General features: G+C 40.4%; 1 protein-coding gene across 3 annotated transcripts in view; it reads right to left on the bottom strand.

The window, feature by feature from the left end:
• Positions 1-14255, bottom strand: part of VRK2 (VRK serine/threonine kinase 2) — a 41116-nt gene extending 26861 nt beyond the window's left edge. The window contains exons 1-7 of one of the 3 annotated variants that reach the window (XM_053973427.1): positions 14008-14253; positions 13728-13868; positions 4853-4908; positions 4276-4345; positions 3832-3919; positions 3586-3694; positions 2257-2349 (exon numbers count right to left, since the gene is read on the bottom strand). In XM_053973427.1, the coding sequence (XP_053829402.1) occupies positions 2257-2349; positions 3586-3694; positions 3832-3919; positions 4276-4345; positions 4853-4908; positions 13728-13863 (552 nt within the window). In that variant the 5' untranslated portion in view covers positions 13864-13868; positions 14008-14253. Of the gene's footprint in view, positions 1-2256; positions 2350-3585; positions 3695-3831; positions 3920-4275; positions 4346-4852; positions 4909-13727; positions 13869-14007 lie in introns of all 3 variants that reach the window. The other 2 variants (XM_053973428.1, XM_053973429.1) reach the window with 2 other exon arrangements.
• Between the last annotated feature and the right edge of the window lie 4531 nt (positions 14256-18786).

The following is an 18786-nucleotide window of genomic DNA, read 5'->3' on the forward strand; positions in this document are numbered from 1 at the left end:
TTACTTTATTTGTTTCTCTGCTGTGCCACAGAAAGTAGGGGATAGCAGTATGGATTTCACATGCCCTTTGAGAAAGGGGACTCTTATTTATTGGCTATGGTGTAAATTCACCAGGTTAATTTACAGAAGAGAGAGAGACCAGCAGCAGGAAGTCTAACACAGGAAAATGGCATTTTTCCTGTCATTTAGTAACTGTTGATGTGTATTCTTACATGCAAATTTGTCACTGACTTTCTGCAGTTGCAAAGAAAGATAAAGTTTAGCATAAAGGTACACCTGCTTTTTTGAACAGAGATTTATCTCTCTTTACCAAAACAGAATACGGAATTATATTTTGAATTGAATTAAATATTATTTTTAAGAGATGAGTTTTTGGTTTCTTTTAAAAACAAGTTTCTTTAATTCCAGAACACCTACAACATATTTTCTCTTAAAATCCTAGACCCTAAAGAGAAAAACCTACTGACATTAAACTCTTGAAAAACTGCACAACAGAAATCGTTAGTCAGGCAGTTTTATTATGCCAACTCCCACTGGAGCTACAGAAGCCCCTGGGCTTGTATTCCTGAGTTGAAGTTTGCCACAGGCTAGATGCTCTCACTCCCTATTTATAAGATTAGGTTGATCATTTTACCTTTTAAATAATTAAAAAAAAAAAAAACCAAGACCAAGGCAATTGAGTTATTCACTGTGTTGGCAGAGCGAGAAAGGTGGCACAAACACTTCACACATACAGGAATGAAAGTTCAATTCAAACCATAGAAATACAAGCAAATATTAGAAATTCTTCCCATTAGCACTTCTGAACTAGAATGGGAACTTTTTAAAATGTTTTATAGAATAATTTCAGTGGAAGAGAAATTTTGGTGAAACAAAATTCTACAGCAAACCTCCCAGCAGTGACATACACTTTGTACATGTTGAGTTAGGAGCTACTCAAACTGGAGCATCTACTGATTTCTTTTATTTAATAAACCCTAGAAAATAAAGGCTAAAACCTCTGTCCAGTAACTCACAAGCTCCTTATTTTTAATCTGTCAATGAATTTACTATCATTAAAGCAAATTACAAGTACAGCACAATCTTTATACAAATAACACATGAAACAAATCAGAAAATCGTCCAGCAATCTGTCCAATTCCAAGTCAGCTCCAAGTCTTAACATTTTATGATTACTGTAAGTGGACTCTTCCAAAGCGATTGCAACTTGAAAAACAGCAGTATTTCTTACTGTCATATAAAAATATACAATAGCCAAGACAAAAGAAAAGTCATTTGAGTTATGCAAATGGTTGCAGATCAATTTGGCTCTAAAGAGCCTCCTCCCCTGGATTCAGCAGAGCACCATAAACTGTGATTATGCACTGGCTGCTCCCACTGTATAAACCCAGGGTTGTCTTAAACAGCCATGCTGCATTTCAAATGATGTCTCTTGGAAAGCTGACAACTTAAATTTGACTCAGCCATTTAACTTGAAGCTTTTAAAAAGAGCAGATATACTCAAGTGGTTCACCTACAATGGCAGTGAGCTGCTTTGCAAGATCTGTTTCTTTATCACAGCAGCAGAGAAACCAAAATTGAAAAAAAGTATTGCTTACAGCTAATTATATTTAAGTGAAGTTGGAGATGTCCTTTTTTCCTAAATTATTTTTTTTTCCAATTTAAAAAGCATACTTAGATTTTATTACCTGAATAAAAAAAAAAAAAAAGACATCAGAAGAGCATGTAGAATACGACAGGACTAAAAGACTTGTTTCAAAACATTTCACCCAAAGACTTCCATTTCAAGGCTGGCTTCAGAGTGTTAAAGAACAGCAACTTTAATCCTGCTTACCTGTTCTATCCACTACAATGAGCAGGACAGGAGAGTTAGGGCATGGAAACAATTCATGGCATTATTAGAAATCTAGAACTTCCCAGAATGAAAGTACAATGGGCCACATCCAATCCTTTAACTGGTATAACCTAGAGTAGCAATTAGGTACCATAATTTATCCTCTTCATTAGTTTAGTCATCCATAACAGTATCTCAGTCAGCAGAACACAAAGGGAACAAAGCACAGCTTTGTCCGGCTTCTTTCTTGGCCCTCAAGCTCCACAGAGCCATTCTCAGATCTGTTGTGAGGGGATGTGAATGTTCATGCACAAACTCCTTTTAATACGTGAATTGTGAAAGCAAAACATTTGCAAAACTTAAAACTCTTCAATAGTTATAAACACAGTAGAGTAAAAGTGCAGATAAGTAAACACACTCACCTCGTGTGGATTGCTGTAGCCCAGAAGAAGATTTGCTGCTTTAATGTCCCCATGGACATACTCATTTTCATGTATGTACTCCAAAGTATCCAACTAGGAAAGAGTATAGAACAGAGGAGAGAACATCAGCTTCTCCACTCTGCCCCTAACACTGCCACCAAATATTTCTCACTTAGGGGAACCAAGGGCTACACTGACTGAGCTGACAAATTTGGCTTGGACTAATGATGGCAAAGCATTAAAAAGCCAGAATTTGCTTGATCCCTGCGTAACTACCCGAGTACCAGCTTCTAAATCATAGAGCAAGAATGAAACCAGTACTTTACACACACCAGAGGACATGCTGAGAACACCAAGCTCTTAGAAAAATCATATTCCATCAGTTCTAAAGGTTTGGCATACATTTGATCCTGCCAGTTATTACATGACCAACATATGATGTCACAGCCTTCCTGCATCAACACCTCCAGCTCCTTACTGAGGCACAACAACTCTAATTATTATTAAAAAACACATTTGCACTGGGCAACTCATGCAAGGACAAGCCAATCCTGACTTTTAGAGAGCACAAACAGTTACAAGTTTATCAATTTATGACTATGAAAGCTCTTCAATTAAAAAAAATATATTATTTTGGTTAAAGGGATGCTTTGGATGCATCCAGTCTAAGAGTTCCTCTTCTCTAACTTAAGACCATTGCCTCTACTCCATTTTCTATCCACCTCTGCTCAGCAATAGCAGTATTTCACAGTATTTCACAACACAAATCAATCATGTTACTAAAAAGCACACATGTAACTTCCTGTTGGAATGTCCAGTCTACACCCATTTGAGAACACAACTGGTATTTGCAGACTGGCCAAATCCTGCCTAGCCTGTATGATCAGTGCGTTCAGCAAACACACTGAAAATTTGGCATTCAGGCATGCAATTGTGAACTTTGACAAATATGGAAGTCTAATACAATACCCTTCAGACACTGAAAAAAAATCAATACATGTTGAAACATGAGAATAGGTTTACACATCTCAGTCTAGACACACAGGTTGAAGTGGGTGGTCTGTGTTTTAACCTATTAGAAAAAAAAAATTGGTTTGACCAAATTTCAGTCTGTAGGGGAGTCTTGATTTTCCACTGAACACTTTTTTTCCTAAAAAACCCCAGAGAAATAAGAAAATAGATAGCATTTACACATTTAATTCTAAACTCAGCAGCCACCTAAAGGAGCTGTATTAGCAAGATGATTCTCTAGTTGAACTCAGCAAATTTGAGACACAGCAATTTCTTCTCTCTCTCTGTGCTATTTGTGCCCCAAGTTGCAGAACATACCATTCGTGCCCCAAGTTGCAGAACAATCTCCTTCTTAAACTTGCTTCCACAATCTTCAAAGATTCTTTGAAGGTCTTGCCCCAATCTCTCCATGACCATGAACCTGTAGCTATCAGGAAATACAGAAAAGGGAGGAATCCTTTAAGACATGACTGCAAATTTGTGTCAGATTGGAAGGACTAAATCTCCATTTTTGGAAATGGGTCATCAGTCAAACTGAGGCTTAATTACCATTTATCTCATTACCTTTTTCCCTTGTACTCAGCCAGGCCTGATCCCCAAAACACTGGAATTCCTAAACATTTTATTTTTTTGAGATTCATCCATTTTCTTACTGTAATAATAATAAGAACATAACATTGGGTTAAAGGCAGCTGAGAACTGCAGGTTTGGGGTGTTTTCTCTGTCCTAGGGCTGGCCTGTCTCTGGAGTCTGTTCCTTGGTGTGCACACAATAAATGTGGCCCTGTTCTGGCTGGTTGGCTTCTGTTCTCCCTTCTGACCAGAAAGGACAAGGCCAACACCCAAGTAACAAAACCTACAGCAATCCTACCACAGCACCAACTGGCACTGGTTCAGGGTATATGAAATGAGCTGGCTTTTGAGCTCGAAAGCAACAGTTCTTAACAAAAGTAGTTAAACCCAGACTTATCCTTACACCTACCTGAGTCAGAGCTGAGACATTACTTACTATGCTCTTGTTTTGCAGCCCTCTGGTAAAACTTCAGCTCAGAAAACAAGGGGCCATTTTCAAGATATTCCTGTTGAGAAACAAATAAACTTGGTATCATAAAAAGCATTAGAAAGTCAACAGTTTCTTAAGAAAAGCACATAAGAAATACAAAGATAATTAAACCCTTTTTTTCTCCCATATCCCAGATTCCATGTCACCTGAAATTTAATTTTATTAAGTAGCTAAAAAGAAAAGTTGTTTGGAAATGCATTTTCATAACCAACACAGATACTTTCAGATATAATTTAAGACACTATTTTCAGAAATATTGGAGATCAGGTGTGTTTGAGATCAAGTCTAAATTTCCTTACTAAACTGTTGAGGGGTTGTAATCAAGGAAAAAAACCAAGTCAAGGAAATACTGTGTGTCATGGAAATGCCAAATATATCCCCAAGCAGGGAAAGGATATAAAAAACCCAAAGCACCAAAAGCAGCAAGCATGCAATAGAGACCCAATGCTGAAAATAAGGATAGATAATTATGAGAAAGAACAGCATGCAAGTTAATTATTTAGAAATGAGATCTACACGTTACCACTTTAATGACATGTACTGCATCATCTTCTACAGGAACCTGAGTTTGAGGGGATGCTGTAAAGGAACAAAGAGATGGAGATCAAGCTGTACGCAACAAAATGTAATTGCAAGTAAAGACTGTGCTAACACTGAGTCAGGCAACCAAAAATACACACCACAAGATAGTCTGAATTCCTGCTTTTAAAGGTCTTTGCCAAGTTCAAAGTAAAGTTCAAATATAAAGTTCTTTGAACTTTGCCAAGTTCAAAGAAATATAAAACAAAACCAACACACAGAGAGAAGTTTTAATCAACAAGTAGAGAAGCAATTTGAAGCCCTGTTTTCAGAAGTTTCCCCTGGTTAATTAAGGAATAAGCAGGATGTCCTCAGTGCATGTTGGCATCACAATGAGCCATTCCATTAGGGCAGACCCTGTTGAAGTCATTCCAGCCAATTGGAAAACCACTGTATTTGGTTGCTGTCAATCTACTGTCGTGACAAAGACACCACTTAAAAGTTTTGACCTACATTATGCCTCTATACAGGATTGTCTGCTTTCCTCTATCACAAATTAATTTAGCCCTAGAACCTTGATTTCTATTCTGGCATTATTTAGACACTGGCCTAAGTTAGGGATAGCACAGACACCACCTGCCTAAAGGGGAGTTGAGGGATTGTGCCTCTCAGTGAAAGTAGAGATTTCAAAACAATAATTGACCACATGTGCCAATTACAGCCCAGGAGACAGAACCTCTGTGCACAGACAATACAATCCTATTTTCTTCTGACCCTGAGAGAACTATCAGCTCTCTCTGATACTACTGAAGCTACATAGAGCTACACTGGGATTAAAATTTAATGAGACTAAATCATCTTTTAGAATCATCACTGAAAAAAAGGTAAAAAGAATACAATTCCTAGGAAATAAGTGTCCCTTTCAAACTTCTGATAATGATCAAATACCAACAACAGTCCAGGTGTGAAACACTTCAACCATGAGCACACACAAAAATAGACCCCTTTTATCCACATAATAAAAATCAAGTAAACTTGGATCTAATCAAACCATCCAAGCTTACTTTTTTTGATGGTCAGGGCATAAAAATACTTCTACAATGAACAGACGCCTTCAGCTGCCATCTTCCTTCAATTCTATTCAGCATCTGGGTTGAATCTGGCAGGGTACACACCCCAAACACCCAAAGGGTCCCCAGTGACACTTCCCCATGTGAATGTTGCTGTACTAATAACACATTACAATAAAATTAAAATATTAAAACAGTAGATCTGAAAGGTGTGAACTATCCATAGTCTCACACAAGTAACAGTCACATCCAGAACACACATTAAATCTATTAGAAGGGAAGTTTTGGTACATTTAGCTCCTACCATATTATTGTAGTTAAGTGGGAATTAAGGTGTAGGCATTTATGTCTTTCATATTTCTCTGGCACATATAGAATATGTGTTAATAAAAGACATTAGCAAAAGGAGCACATCCCATATGTTTTCACTGCATTCAACAACATCACATTACCCAAACAGAATTTGATGTGCTGCCTTCCCTGGCACAGATCTCAGAAAAGAACCTCTGGATAAGAAAATGTAGTTCAATACCAAGTTACTTAACAGAGGTTTGATAGGTGCAAGGAAGTATCAAATTTAAATGTATTTGAAAGAGGCTAATCTAACTTCCCTGTAGACTTCTTGACATTTTATAAAGAGAGGCCTCATTCATGGTAATCTGGAACAGAGTAACAGCTGTCACGGTAATGAAGTGGAGCAATTAACAGGAGGTAGACCAGCAAAAGGGCTTCACCCCTGTGGTTCTTACACTGTGCCGGCTTGGATGCTTTTGGAGTCACACTGAAAGTCACACATCCTAAAGGAAAATAAACCCAAACATAACCAGCAATGGTTACAAAATGAAAAGGGAGAAACATCAAAGCTCAACATGATACTGAAACAGGTGCCCCACATAATGAGTTCCATTCAAGTGTACAAAAGGAGAAGAGGTATTTTTACAGCACATACAGGGAGCAAGGCACAACAGTCCCCAGGAATAACACTAAACTTCTTACACAGATAATGCTGGGACAATCAGTCTCATCCATACAGATGAGCAGAAGTTGTCTGTGCACCTTTTGCTACACCACTTTAATTACCCATTCAGATGTCAACCAGCAATACTCCAGTCACAGCTCAGAAAAAAGACAGACTATTTTTTTGTCCATAAATAAACATTTTTTTTTTAATTGTCTCATTACTATGTATAGTTATTTAACAGGCTGGAAAGGCTCCCAAGGTTTAACAAACAGTCTGATTACATACCTCATAGACCACCACCACATACTCTCCTGCGAGTTTAGTTCATAGTTAATTACTGTATACTCGTAATTAGCCATGTGCTAGCCTCGTTCTGTGTGGTAGCACATGGCTATTTATAATATTACAATCAGTTAATGCTAGACTGAAGGACAGTGAGCAGAGACTCTGCAGGAGAGCAGTGCTGATAGGCAGAAGGTCTCGGATGGCAGATAAGTATTCACAGAGGGTACCAGGAGCACTATATGGTGAGATTATGTTTGAAGAAAAACCCTTAAAATAGCATAACAAGTGCACAAGTTCCCAGCTTATGCTGCTTTTGTCAACTAGACATGCACAACCCCTGATATTTAAGGAGGGGGGTGTTGATGCAGGCACACAACCCAAACCATTGTCTGCATAACTGGGAGCACTGGTGCAGGATGTAGTTATGAAGGAGGCTATGGCTATTTTCACCTCATGCCAAGAGGAGTCTCACAAAACATTTGCAGAAGGCAAAGGGCACAGCTCTGCCTTCCCTTCCTGCCCTTCAATCCAGAGTCACAGCTACCACACCAGTGTGGGGAACACAGCTCTAAAATGCCCTCTGAATTAAAGCAGTGCAGTAAGATTCACATTCTAGCCATGATTTCCAACTGCTATGCCTGCACAAAAGTCTCACCTGGAATTAACCCATGTCCAGGATTTCCTGGTTTCACCCAGCACAGCAGTTGTGGCCTTATCATGCACTTTAACCATGGATTTCATCCTTTTTGTTGCTGAGTGCCACAACCTTAATTAATGGCACTCTCTAAATGTTAACAAGCTATGGTAACAAAAGGGTGTTTGTAGCTGAGCTGCCATTTCCTACAACCACACAGCACAATTGCAGCCTGACAGAGGAATGTGCCAATTCCCTCTGCCAGTTCAAACGTGCTTGTTGTAGTTTTAGCAGTTAATTTGTGGCAGTCACATTTGGAATATGGTGAAATATTTTCAATGGCTCTCACAGAACCACTTTTGTTGACAAAGTTTACACAGAGGAAAAGAAAACAGCATTGATTTGGCAGTTTGGAGAAATAGCCCTGCTCCTGTCCACAGCTGGTGTCTTTGCCACTGCTGGATATTTTGAGGATATATTTGTTTGGGAAACATGAATAAAAATATTTTCAGAAGTTCTTTAGTTGCTACTATTTTATTTTTGCTTTGTTCCATTCATTAGCTGATCCTGAGGAGTGATACATCAGCTTAGTTTTTGCAGAAATCAAAACTAATCTCAAAAATACCACATTTCTGAAGTTACAGGCTACCTATAAAAAAAAGCTGGAAAAGTTCTGACCCTGTTCAAGTCAAGCCAAGAGCTATTAAATTCAATGAGTAAAAGCAGGGAAGGAGTGTTGCTCAGAGTATCTAATGATAAAAAAGGACCCAAGCTGCAGCAAAAGAATTATTAAAAACAAAATATATGCAAGTAAACAAAAAGCAGCATCTGCTATTAAACACAACTTCATCTATTTCCTACATAGGGAAGGCTCTAAGGCAGACGTTTAAAGGCAAACAAAGCACATTGCCTCCCCCTCCCTGGCACTGCAATATCCAATATTTCCCAAAAACTGAAACATTCAGTGTTTGAAGGGTGTTTAAACCCCACTTTCATTGCAGCCTAAGGAAGATCTGCTTCTCTGTTACTTTATGGATGCAGCATCATTTCCTGGACAGACTCTGCTGAGCAGCATTTTTGACCAGGTTTTATTCTAGAGTCTTATTCCAGGTAGCTTTAAGAATGTAGAGAGGTTTTATACAGATTACAGATAGATAACGCTCCATAAGACCCACCTTCTGGAAGACCAAACTAAACTGATTTTGGGACAAAATAGTGTTCAACTGCTCTGTTGTTTTGCAGGTAACTCCAAATGCCTCCAAGTTAAAAGCAAGCAGTACTGGTAAAGAAATTTCACAACATTTCTTACTTGTGTTTCGCTGAAACCTTAATCCTGACTCACCGGAGTTTTATATGCCACATTAATGGAAGCCAATTGTTTGACTTTCAAAGTTAATTACTCCAAGCTGGAATAGGGATGACACATCCTTTAACCCCAGGCAGAAAAGCTTTGCATGGCCTGCTCTTACAGCACTCTCAGAAGGGAGCCCAGGCCTCTAATATTTAAAACTTGATGCACAAACTGTTTTCTGGCATGATTCTGCTGCAGCCCATCTGCTGGTCTGACATGGTGCCCACTCAGAAGATACAATGACAATTTCAGCAGGGTACAGGTGCCAAAGACAACTGAAGGAGTGCCCTCTGTGAGGCAACAGGTACCTTAGCTGTCCTCCAAAGCTCCTCCTACATTCCCCACTGAAAGTAAATAGTAAATAAATTCAATCAATCAAAACTGCTCTCCTGACCTCCCAGCATTACTCAGCATGTGGAAGAAGAATCGCCAACACATGATGTGGCAGAACACTACAGTGTAACAGCAATGACCTCTGCAGGCTTTGTAACAGGCTTTGACTACTGTGTGAAAATGAGTTACACATTCCAAGTTAGGACTTTCAGCTTACAGGGGAATGAAAAAGAAAAAGAAAGGGGGAAGATTCCAGAGGAAGTACTTACCAGCAAGAACTAGTAAAGGTAAGGAATATTTTCTCTGTGAGAGATGGTGCAGGTCAGTCAGCCCTAAGTAGCCTCTGAGTAGCAAAATCATGCTAAGTTTATGATTTAGTTTGCCTACAAACTGGGCACTTGCAGTATCTCTATTTGTACAGTTTAATATTAGTGACTAGATACAAAGACCCTTCCTGAAGTGGTGCTTGTCTACTAACAAATTTATTTTCACTCTAAGGTTCACATCTGCAGGTATTTTAACATATTGAAGTTGAGAAAAATCCATCCCTATCCTGAGTTATCTGATAGTGCTTACAATTGCAGGTCTTTGCCATTATGATCCATCCTTCCATTGGGCTAATAAAAATCATGCTGAATTTATCTTTTGGTATAATTTTACTGCATTTTTAATTAATTTGCTGCATTATTTTAATTTAGGCAACTGTTGAAGGACTTTGTTTCCCCAGAGGCAATTGTTAAAGCAGCTTCCCAAGCAAACCAAGGAATGAACAATAGGACCAAGTGTACTTCCACTGATGCTTCTCTTCCTTGACAGAGGTACATCCCCGCCCACAACTATACAAATTATCCATGGAAATTAGTCTCAAACAGAAACAAACTCTCTTTCACACCTCAGCCTGATTTCCATAATATCAGCAGCGAGACTGCACTATGACCCAAGCTTAAAAGAATAGGCCCTACCAGACCTTCTCCTTACCTCCAACAGTAGCAGGGCTCACTGTACTGCTAGTATTAAAAGACCATATTCATACATTTAATCACTGTTTACTGCTTAGGAAGAAATTCTTTCCCTCTTCCTTGAAAATGTGAGAAAAAAACCTCAAAAGGAAAGCAGAGTACACTGGCTGTACTGATCTCCAAGTGGGGTACAATTCAATGACAACTTTATCAACACTTATTTTTCTGAGCTTCATAAAATTAAAACACATTTACAGTGTAGTAAGTTCTATTGTAAAGGACACCATCTAACAAACATTTGTACATAAATTTTAAAAAACATTTCTATTTTTCAGAACCATCCCTTTCCATGAGAAAGAAGCCTGCAAGTAGATAGCAGCAGGCTTCATGTGACAGAGGAATCTTAACAAAACATTGTGTGACCTTTCTACATTTAAATTTTCAGTCCAAATTGTGTATTAATAGAGTCCTTGCAGCAGGACTAGAGAATGATTTATATAAAGATTGGTGTTAATTACTGGCTGTGATCAGAGAGATAAATGAGAGAATGTAAGGCTCCTCAGCTCTTGGTTCATTTTCCATTGCTCTCCACAGGGCTACAAAGCTACAAAGCAGTTGTGAGACCACCAATGTCACAGCTTTCCACAGGTGCTCTTCATTCTGCTCCCCTTATCAAAGGGGTAACAGCTCTACCTGAAAGCAAATCAGCACCAGGAAAACAACAATTTGGAATAGACTGGAAAGAGTAAGAATAATCAGAAAACAAGGGAAAGCATTTGTGAGGCAGACCAGAACCTGAAGATCATGCACACAATTAGAAGTTCCAAAGCCCTCTACATTTGCATGCTAGGACCCAGGGTCAGTAAATGGCTTTCAGCAGCTTTGATTTAGTGAACAGAACCTTCTTCCACAAAATGCACCCCTAGTAAATAGATTTTGCAGAGATACCATAAAACTTCTCAAGAACGTTTTTATAGATTAATGGAGTATGGAATACCCTTAATGGGAAATTAAGCTATAACAACCACATCAAAATCTTTACACTGCTACTGTAAAAATACTTATTAAAAGATATAGCTGGCAAAGTTAACCTTTTCTTTCATAAAAGGGCTGTGCTCGTCATACCTGGCAGGCAATCAAACCTCCTGTCTCCCACCTCTCTACAGCTCCTTCTCTGAAAGTTAGTGGTCCACTCACACCTTGCTCTAGACATTCTAAAAACAGGTCTGAACAGCACAGAGAAAAGGGGGTGTCTCCAAGCACCTGTATCTTAATCACAAAAATTTGTCATCTACTTCACTCCCCCTGGTTCTCAAAGACAGCTGATTTTTGTAGCATCAAGGCCCCAAGAAGCTGCTGAATGGTATACTTTAATATAAACACATGAGAGATCAAGAGGTGGACAAAAAAAGAGAAAGCTTCCGTGTCAATGCTTAGGAATAAATGTCCATTTTCTCTTTAATTGATGAGCTACAAGGAGATCTGAGCCTTCAGCGCAGTGCTGCAGGTAGCATTCACTGTTCCTCCTGAAAGAAGGGATTAAATGAACACAAATGCCATTACAAAAGTGGCAGCTGCATTTCCTCAGCCATGCTGTCTTTTACAAAAAAACAGAGAATAGTAATATCAAGAGTCCCTGATTCTCATTCCAATCCACTGACTGCTCTCCACCTCAGTTCAGTGTCAGCCAAACTGCAACAACCACCTCAATATAAAAAATCACCTTGGTGGGCTCTGTGATCAGGCAGAAAACTCAAATCTGCATGGAACTGTCTGAATCTCACGTGCTAGGCCACCCTCAAGGTCCCGTGAGATTTGGCTGCGGCAGGAAATGACAGAGCCATATTCTGAGTGTTTCAGGAACACAGTATTACTGGTCCTACACACAGAGAGCTACACTCACTACAAACTTGCTTTCCGCACTGCATCCCCAGTTCCCTCATACCTTTCTGTGTGTGGGAGACTTCTGCAGGTTCCCATCTTCCTGTCCTTTATCTCGGAGTGGAAATACCCAGAGACACCTTTACTTCTTAGCTCATGCTAAGGTCCATTTTCTCATGGCAACATCTCTCATGTGCCCAACTCACAGCACTTCTCAAATGTAACCAACTAATGCTTCAAAGGTGGTCATAGCAGGGTAATAAGATATACCAAAAGGAAAAAAAAATACTCTAACAAGTGCCCTACCCTTTGATACCTCTCTATCTCCTCCGTTAGTTGAAACCCCTGTCATTCCCACTGGTTCTGTCTGCAGAGCAGTGAGGAATAGTGTGAACTATAGAAATTCCAGAGGAAACCAAACCAGAAACTTCACTACAGGAACCTCTTGGATGTACTGCTACTGTATGTGTAGCTGATTTCCACATAAAAGGAAGCTGGATTGTGTATAGGAGTGACTTGCTTATTAAGTTTTAAGCCTTAATATTCCAAATAGAGTTAACATTTCTGTAATTCAAAAAATATCATGTTAGGCTTCAGGGACAATGCAGTAAACGGCTTCTAGGTGATTTTTCACTGCTGCATACAAGCTCAACTTAGTTCCAAAAAGACACTGTGAACTATGGAAAAAAAAGAAAAACCAAACCACCCAAGCTCATAACACAGGATTGCCCTTTCACAGAGACCTTGTTGCCTTGAACACAGGATTTGCCCTTTCACAGAGACCAGCAGCAGTAACATACATTACACCCTCTGCAGTGACCCAGAATGCTTTACAAACTGCCTTTCAGAACTATTCACTCCTCACAGAGCACAAACTGACTGAAGGAACCACAGAAACTTATCTAGGCCAGAGTAAATGCACCATTTCCACCTGTGCTGAAAAGATGTGAATTCAGAGGCAGCACCCAGCTAAGTATTGTTACTGTTTCATTTCCTGGATACAAACTAATTTACTCTTGGACAGAAAATAACACTTCCAATAACCAGAAACTGAAAGAGGGCTACAGAGCGCGAGGCTGGCATAAGGCCAAAACCCTGGCTAAGAAAAGCACTTTTACTTTGAAAAGCATCGCCTGGCAGTACTTTGACACAGTGGCACCTTGGTTGCCCCACCCAAGATCCATTGAAAATCGCATTAGTATCCAGCAAAATGAGCTGTACCGGCCATGGAGAGCACTCTGCACCATGAGCAGGAATAGAGAAGGAACAACAGCTCAGAAAACCACACTTGAACAAGGATCACCACCAGCATATAAACCACACTTTTTAAAGTTATTGCCTTTTCCACTTCAGGAAGTTACAAAGCGTTTTGCAAGTCACCCTCTTATTATCAGCAGTATTTTACCTAAATAGATCAGGCCAAATCCTCCTTGGCCGATCTGACTGCCCAGCCTCCAGGTTTTTCCTTCGGTGTCTTTCAGGATCATGTCTTTAGGGAGCGGGACTGGCAGCTTGCCTTTGCCGGGACCTTTGGGCGGCATCGTACCTTGAGGGAAGGGAAAACGAAAGAGAAAGTTTGTTGAAAAACTGCTGCCAGAAGATACAATATCCCTCGATGTGCTTTGCCCAGCAGCACGGAGTAGGAACAGGGGGCGATGTCCCTCAGCCCGCTCCCCTTCACCCACCTCCACAGAGCCCCCCCGGCCTCCCCCCGCCGCCGGCCGCAAACTTCCCAGCCGGGCACTTCCGCAGAAGCAGGAGGAGGAGGAACGGGTGGCGGGACGCCGTCTTCCCGCCGAGAAACCCGGGGCGGGGATACCCGGGGCGGGGATACCCGGGGCGGGGCCGGGACAGCCCCGGCCGGGCCTGGGGACTCCGCAGCCGCCCCCTCAGGGTCCTCAGCGGCGGGGCGGGGCGCGCGCCATTCCCGCCTCCCATCGGCCCCGCCCTGAGGTGCCACCGCCTCCTCTCGGGGTCACGGAGCGCGGAGATGGTGCCGGAGAAATCGGTGTGTCCCGGGCGTTCCGGCTTCTCGCTCCGGGAGAAGGGAGACGAAGGAGCAGGGACATTAAGGGGAACGGAGGAGGAAGGAGATGGAGCAGGGAGATCATGAGGGAGATGGCGTCCGCTGCCATCAGCCCCAGGCGTTCCCACTGTCCCGCTTCTGAGGCTGCGCTTCGCCAGGGAGGAACTTTAAAAAAAATATTTCGTGCTTAGAGAAGTAGGAGATCAGACGGTCTCATGCCTGAGGTAAAAAAAAAGGAAATCTCAGCTGACAGGATTTGGAGTAAAAAAAAAAAAAAAAAAAAAAAAAAAAAACAAAAAACCAGCCTGTTTTCCAGGCACTTTCAGGAGGTGCAGTGAAGTCACAGAACTGTCATGGTGCCACGCTTCACTCAGGCCACTTCGGTTTTCCCTCAGGATCTTCCTGGCAGAGGTCAACGGTAATCATTTCCACCCAAAAACACCCCAGAACAGCACAGTGGAGGAGGTAATGGCCACCTCAGGCTGGTTCCAGGCAAGGACAGAGGAAATGTGTTGCTGACCCAGGAGTCGATCAGCCCCATCCCCTTGTAAATTGGCAGTAAAGGACATTGTGAGGTGAGTTTTAATTCGCCAAGATCCCAGGGCATAGCTTTGATCACGAGCCACCATTTTGTGCAAGCTTTGCTTTATCGATAGGGTTTGTTCACCCAGGTACACACCACCTAGGCAGACCTCAGGGGGAACCACCACACCACGACTACAAGTCCTTTTCCAGAAAAGAGGGTATAAAACTTAAAAGTTTAAGCATATTTTTTTAAAGGAAGAGCTTGTGCCTTTTGTAAAAGAATTATCAAAATCCAAACCATCAGCAACCACATAATTTGCAAGTAAACTTAAAAGTAATAACATACGACTGCAAAGCCCGTACTGCCATCAGTAAATTAAGCCTTTATGTAACAACCCTTTTGGCTTCATCAGTCTTGCAGGCTCTGTGGTTTTATCGATATTTAGAAGACCAGCTGAAGAATCACCAGCAGAAAGCTCAGCTCCATAAAGGGAACAAATTCAAAATCTCCATAAAGCATTTTGTCAAAAACAATTGTCAAAACAGACTGTAGGAGGGTGGTGTTTGGTTTATTAAAAAAGCAACCACAGATGCCCAATTCAGCATAAAGAAACCACCACCATTATCAGTATTATGTGTTACTGGGGTAAAGGATCTTTCCAGAAGAAAATTACCTCGAAATAGTTGCCTGGGAATCAAAGGACAAGCCTCTGATGAAGGAGAAAACTTCTTTGCTCAGCTGTTGCAAAGAGGTATCCACGTGATTAAACTGAAATGAAAGCATTATCAAAGGGCTTCCTGCTTCCAAGCTCTTTCCCTGCCCACAAAGTTTCACTAGAATAAGAAAGTGAAACAAGTCAGACAAGGTAGAGGAAAAAAAAAAAAACAAACAGGTTAAGTATGAATAATTCATAGAGTTCTGAAGAATAACGAACCATCTTAATAACTTAGAGCTCTGTCACAACTTGTGCAATTTAATGTTATCATGTGGTATAAGATGGTTTAAGGTATTTATCCTACAAGCTGTGAGAAATACCTGAGGGTTTGTTTGGTTGTTTTGTTTGCTAGTTTTTTTTTGGGTTTTTTTTTTGTTGTTGTTGTTCGTTTTTTGTTTTTTGTTTTTTGTTTTGTTTTGTTTTTTGTTGCTTGGTGGTTTGGTTTTGGGGTTTTTTTTTTGTTTTTTTTTTGTTTTGTTTTGTTTGGTTTTTTTTTTATATGAGAGAATAGATGCAAAGTTAAAGATTTTCAAGCTTTTATCAGTTCTTAAAAGTTAAAATCCTCAAAGACAACCACTCAGGAATGTAATAGAAACTAGTCATGTGACTCATATTAAAAAAAAAAAAAAAAACCTGAAAGAAAAGTTCCTGCACATGCCAGGCCACTCCCGAAGAATGAGTTTCTATTTTAAATCCAGATCTTTGTTAATAAACAGCTATAACTAGCAGGCCCACAAAAAGGTGTGTGTTACCAGCAAAGTTTTGATGGTTTGGTTTCAGACACTTCAAAATAAAAACAACACATACATACTTTTAAAAATTAATAAAGACCAAAGGCTTTACTGAGACAAGCTCTAAGCAGATTAGAACTTGATTCTAGAGCCTTTGACCCTCTTAATATCACATGCATGTGTTTTCTGGGTGTGACTAAGAAATCCTCTTTTCCTGTTGGACTGAACTGGAGGTGTGGCTTTTTTCTTTTTCCCTGCTTATAATCAACCAGTTAGCAACCCTTCCAAAAAAGCAGTTCTCCATTTTGTCAGGATAAATAAAGCTGAGTGTCCTCTTCATAGTTGCTACAAATTAGCAGTTTGGGGAGGCGATAAAGGGGTGAATGGCCATAATAACTACAGATGTGTGGGCGGTTTTGTGGTTTGGGTTTTTCAGGAAAGCCTAATGACGGAAGCAATTTCCCTTCAAGGTGGTACAGCTACCACTACTGCCAAATTCAAAAGTCCTAATAGGAGAAATGTGAATGTGCTAGTAAGAGCAAAAATGCATTAATCCTGCCAGTATCAATGTCTTTCTAGCATATGTTCTGGAGAGTAACAATCAGCTGTGCTGGTTTACCATGGAATGCATTTAAAAAGTGTGGTGAGATTCTCAGGGAGTCTGTGCTTTCTTTAAGTGTTTAATAAGACAGAAAACCTGTCCTGAAGCTGTCTTTGTCTTAAAACACTGTACATTAAACATTCACTCCATCTTCCATTCATTTTAATTTTTTCTTCTCCTTGCTCAAACCTGAGCTTGAATATAAAAGATTGCAGTCAATTATATGAAATCTCGCAGTGACACATGCACAAAACCCCTTAACTTTCCTACAGTAGGTGAGCACTTGTAGCTTCTCTCACCATTGCATTGTAATGCTTTTGTGGTATTTAACACTGACATTTTAACAGTCCCACATTCAATTCCCCTGCTTTGCTCCAGATCTCACTGATGCTTAAAATATCATGGTTAAATTTACTCCGGAGATGTAACATCTCGATATTAAGAGCATTGATAACAAGGCATCAAGTTTCAGACTGCTTCCCAGTTTGTGCTGGGAGATCTATTTGTGTCCCTGCATCTGTGCAGATCCCGTGCTCCTACCGGGCTAGCTCCATTGTTGCCGCTCCTTGCCAGTTCCTCAGAACTTTGGGAGTAATTACTTCTTGCAGTATCCAGGGAGCTCCAACATCCAGGGGCCATGTTGCTCAGCTCAGTCATTGCCTGGGTACACTGACACCCATTTCAGAACCTCCTGACTCTATTTTGTGTGGCTGGCCCTGTGATTGAGATCACGTAATTACAATAATTAGGAAGTTCACCTCAGGATATTATCAGAGCAACCCACCCAAACCTAAGTCCATATTGTTTGAAATAGCTAATGAGTCAGTTAATGTGCTATGTCCAGGAGTAATGGACACTCAATATGGATGGCTTGGAGACATAATTTACCAAACTCATGACTGATTAAGGCTTTTCATGTAGACAGTTCTTGTATTTTTCATCTCACAGTAAGTTCAACCCATTAGAGGTGTTTACGTGTTAAGCAGATCAGAAGAAAGAAGAAGAGACTTGTAAAAGGCAGGGAAGAAATTGATCCTCTCTTTAAAGAAAATACAAAATATTGGAGATCTGGGAGCTTTCATTTGAAATAAATTATTTGAGAAGTGCTGTTAAAGTACAGTGACAGTGACCATAGGTGACATTTGTTTTAGTGTAAAGTAGCCTGAATGAAAGACTCCCACACTTCCAGAGGGGCTACTTTAGCCTATGGAACTTATCTTCCTTTAACACTCACCTTGCTACCCATTCCATGGAGTTGTGCAGGAAGTTCTATGCCCTGAACTCACCAGAATAGGAAATTAATACAAGGACGGCAAACTTCCTGGCAACAAAAGCACCCAAAAGCCCTGAAAAAGGTAAGAAGGAATGCCTGGCTTTTGAATGAGCCCAGTCAGGGTCAGGATTCTTCTCACTGAGGAATTATTTTAATTTTAAAATGCTGCTCTCTCATAATTTTCATGGCTGTTGGGATGAGATGTTACTCCCTGTTCCTATCACTATAACTGCAAAGGTGGGGAGAGCCTGGGCATGTTCCTCGTCTCTTGGATGTCAGAGGTTTTATTGCTCATGCCTTTAGAAAGCAATTATTGCTGAGCACTGAAGAAAAAGTGTTTTCTTATCCATTTTTATTTTCTTTCAGAAATGTGTGAAGAGGTAATGTAAGTTTATTGGTGTTGTGGGAATGGGTTGTGTTTGCAGGGAGAGCAGACTGTCTAGTACTCAGAGTAGAGAAAGGGATCAGGAAGATTCCCCTCATGGGAGTAATTCCTGGGATCCTAATCGTGGTTTGGCCACTGCCTGACCTTGCAGGAATAATTTCATATTTGTTTCATTTTATCCGTGGAAATCTATCAATTTCTGAGATT

Source organism: Vidua macroura, chromosome 3 (genome assembly GCF_024509145.1).
Source record: "Vidua macroura isolate BioBank_ID:100142 chromosome 3, ASM2450914v1, whole genome shotgun sequence".
NCBI classification, from domain to species: Eukaryota; Metazoa; Chordata; class Aves; order Passeriformes; family Viduidae; genus Vidua; species Vidua macroura.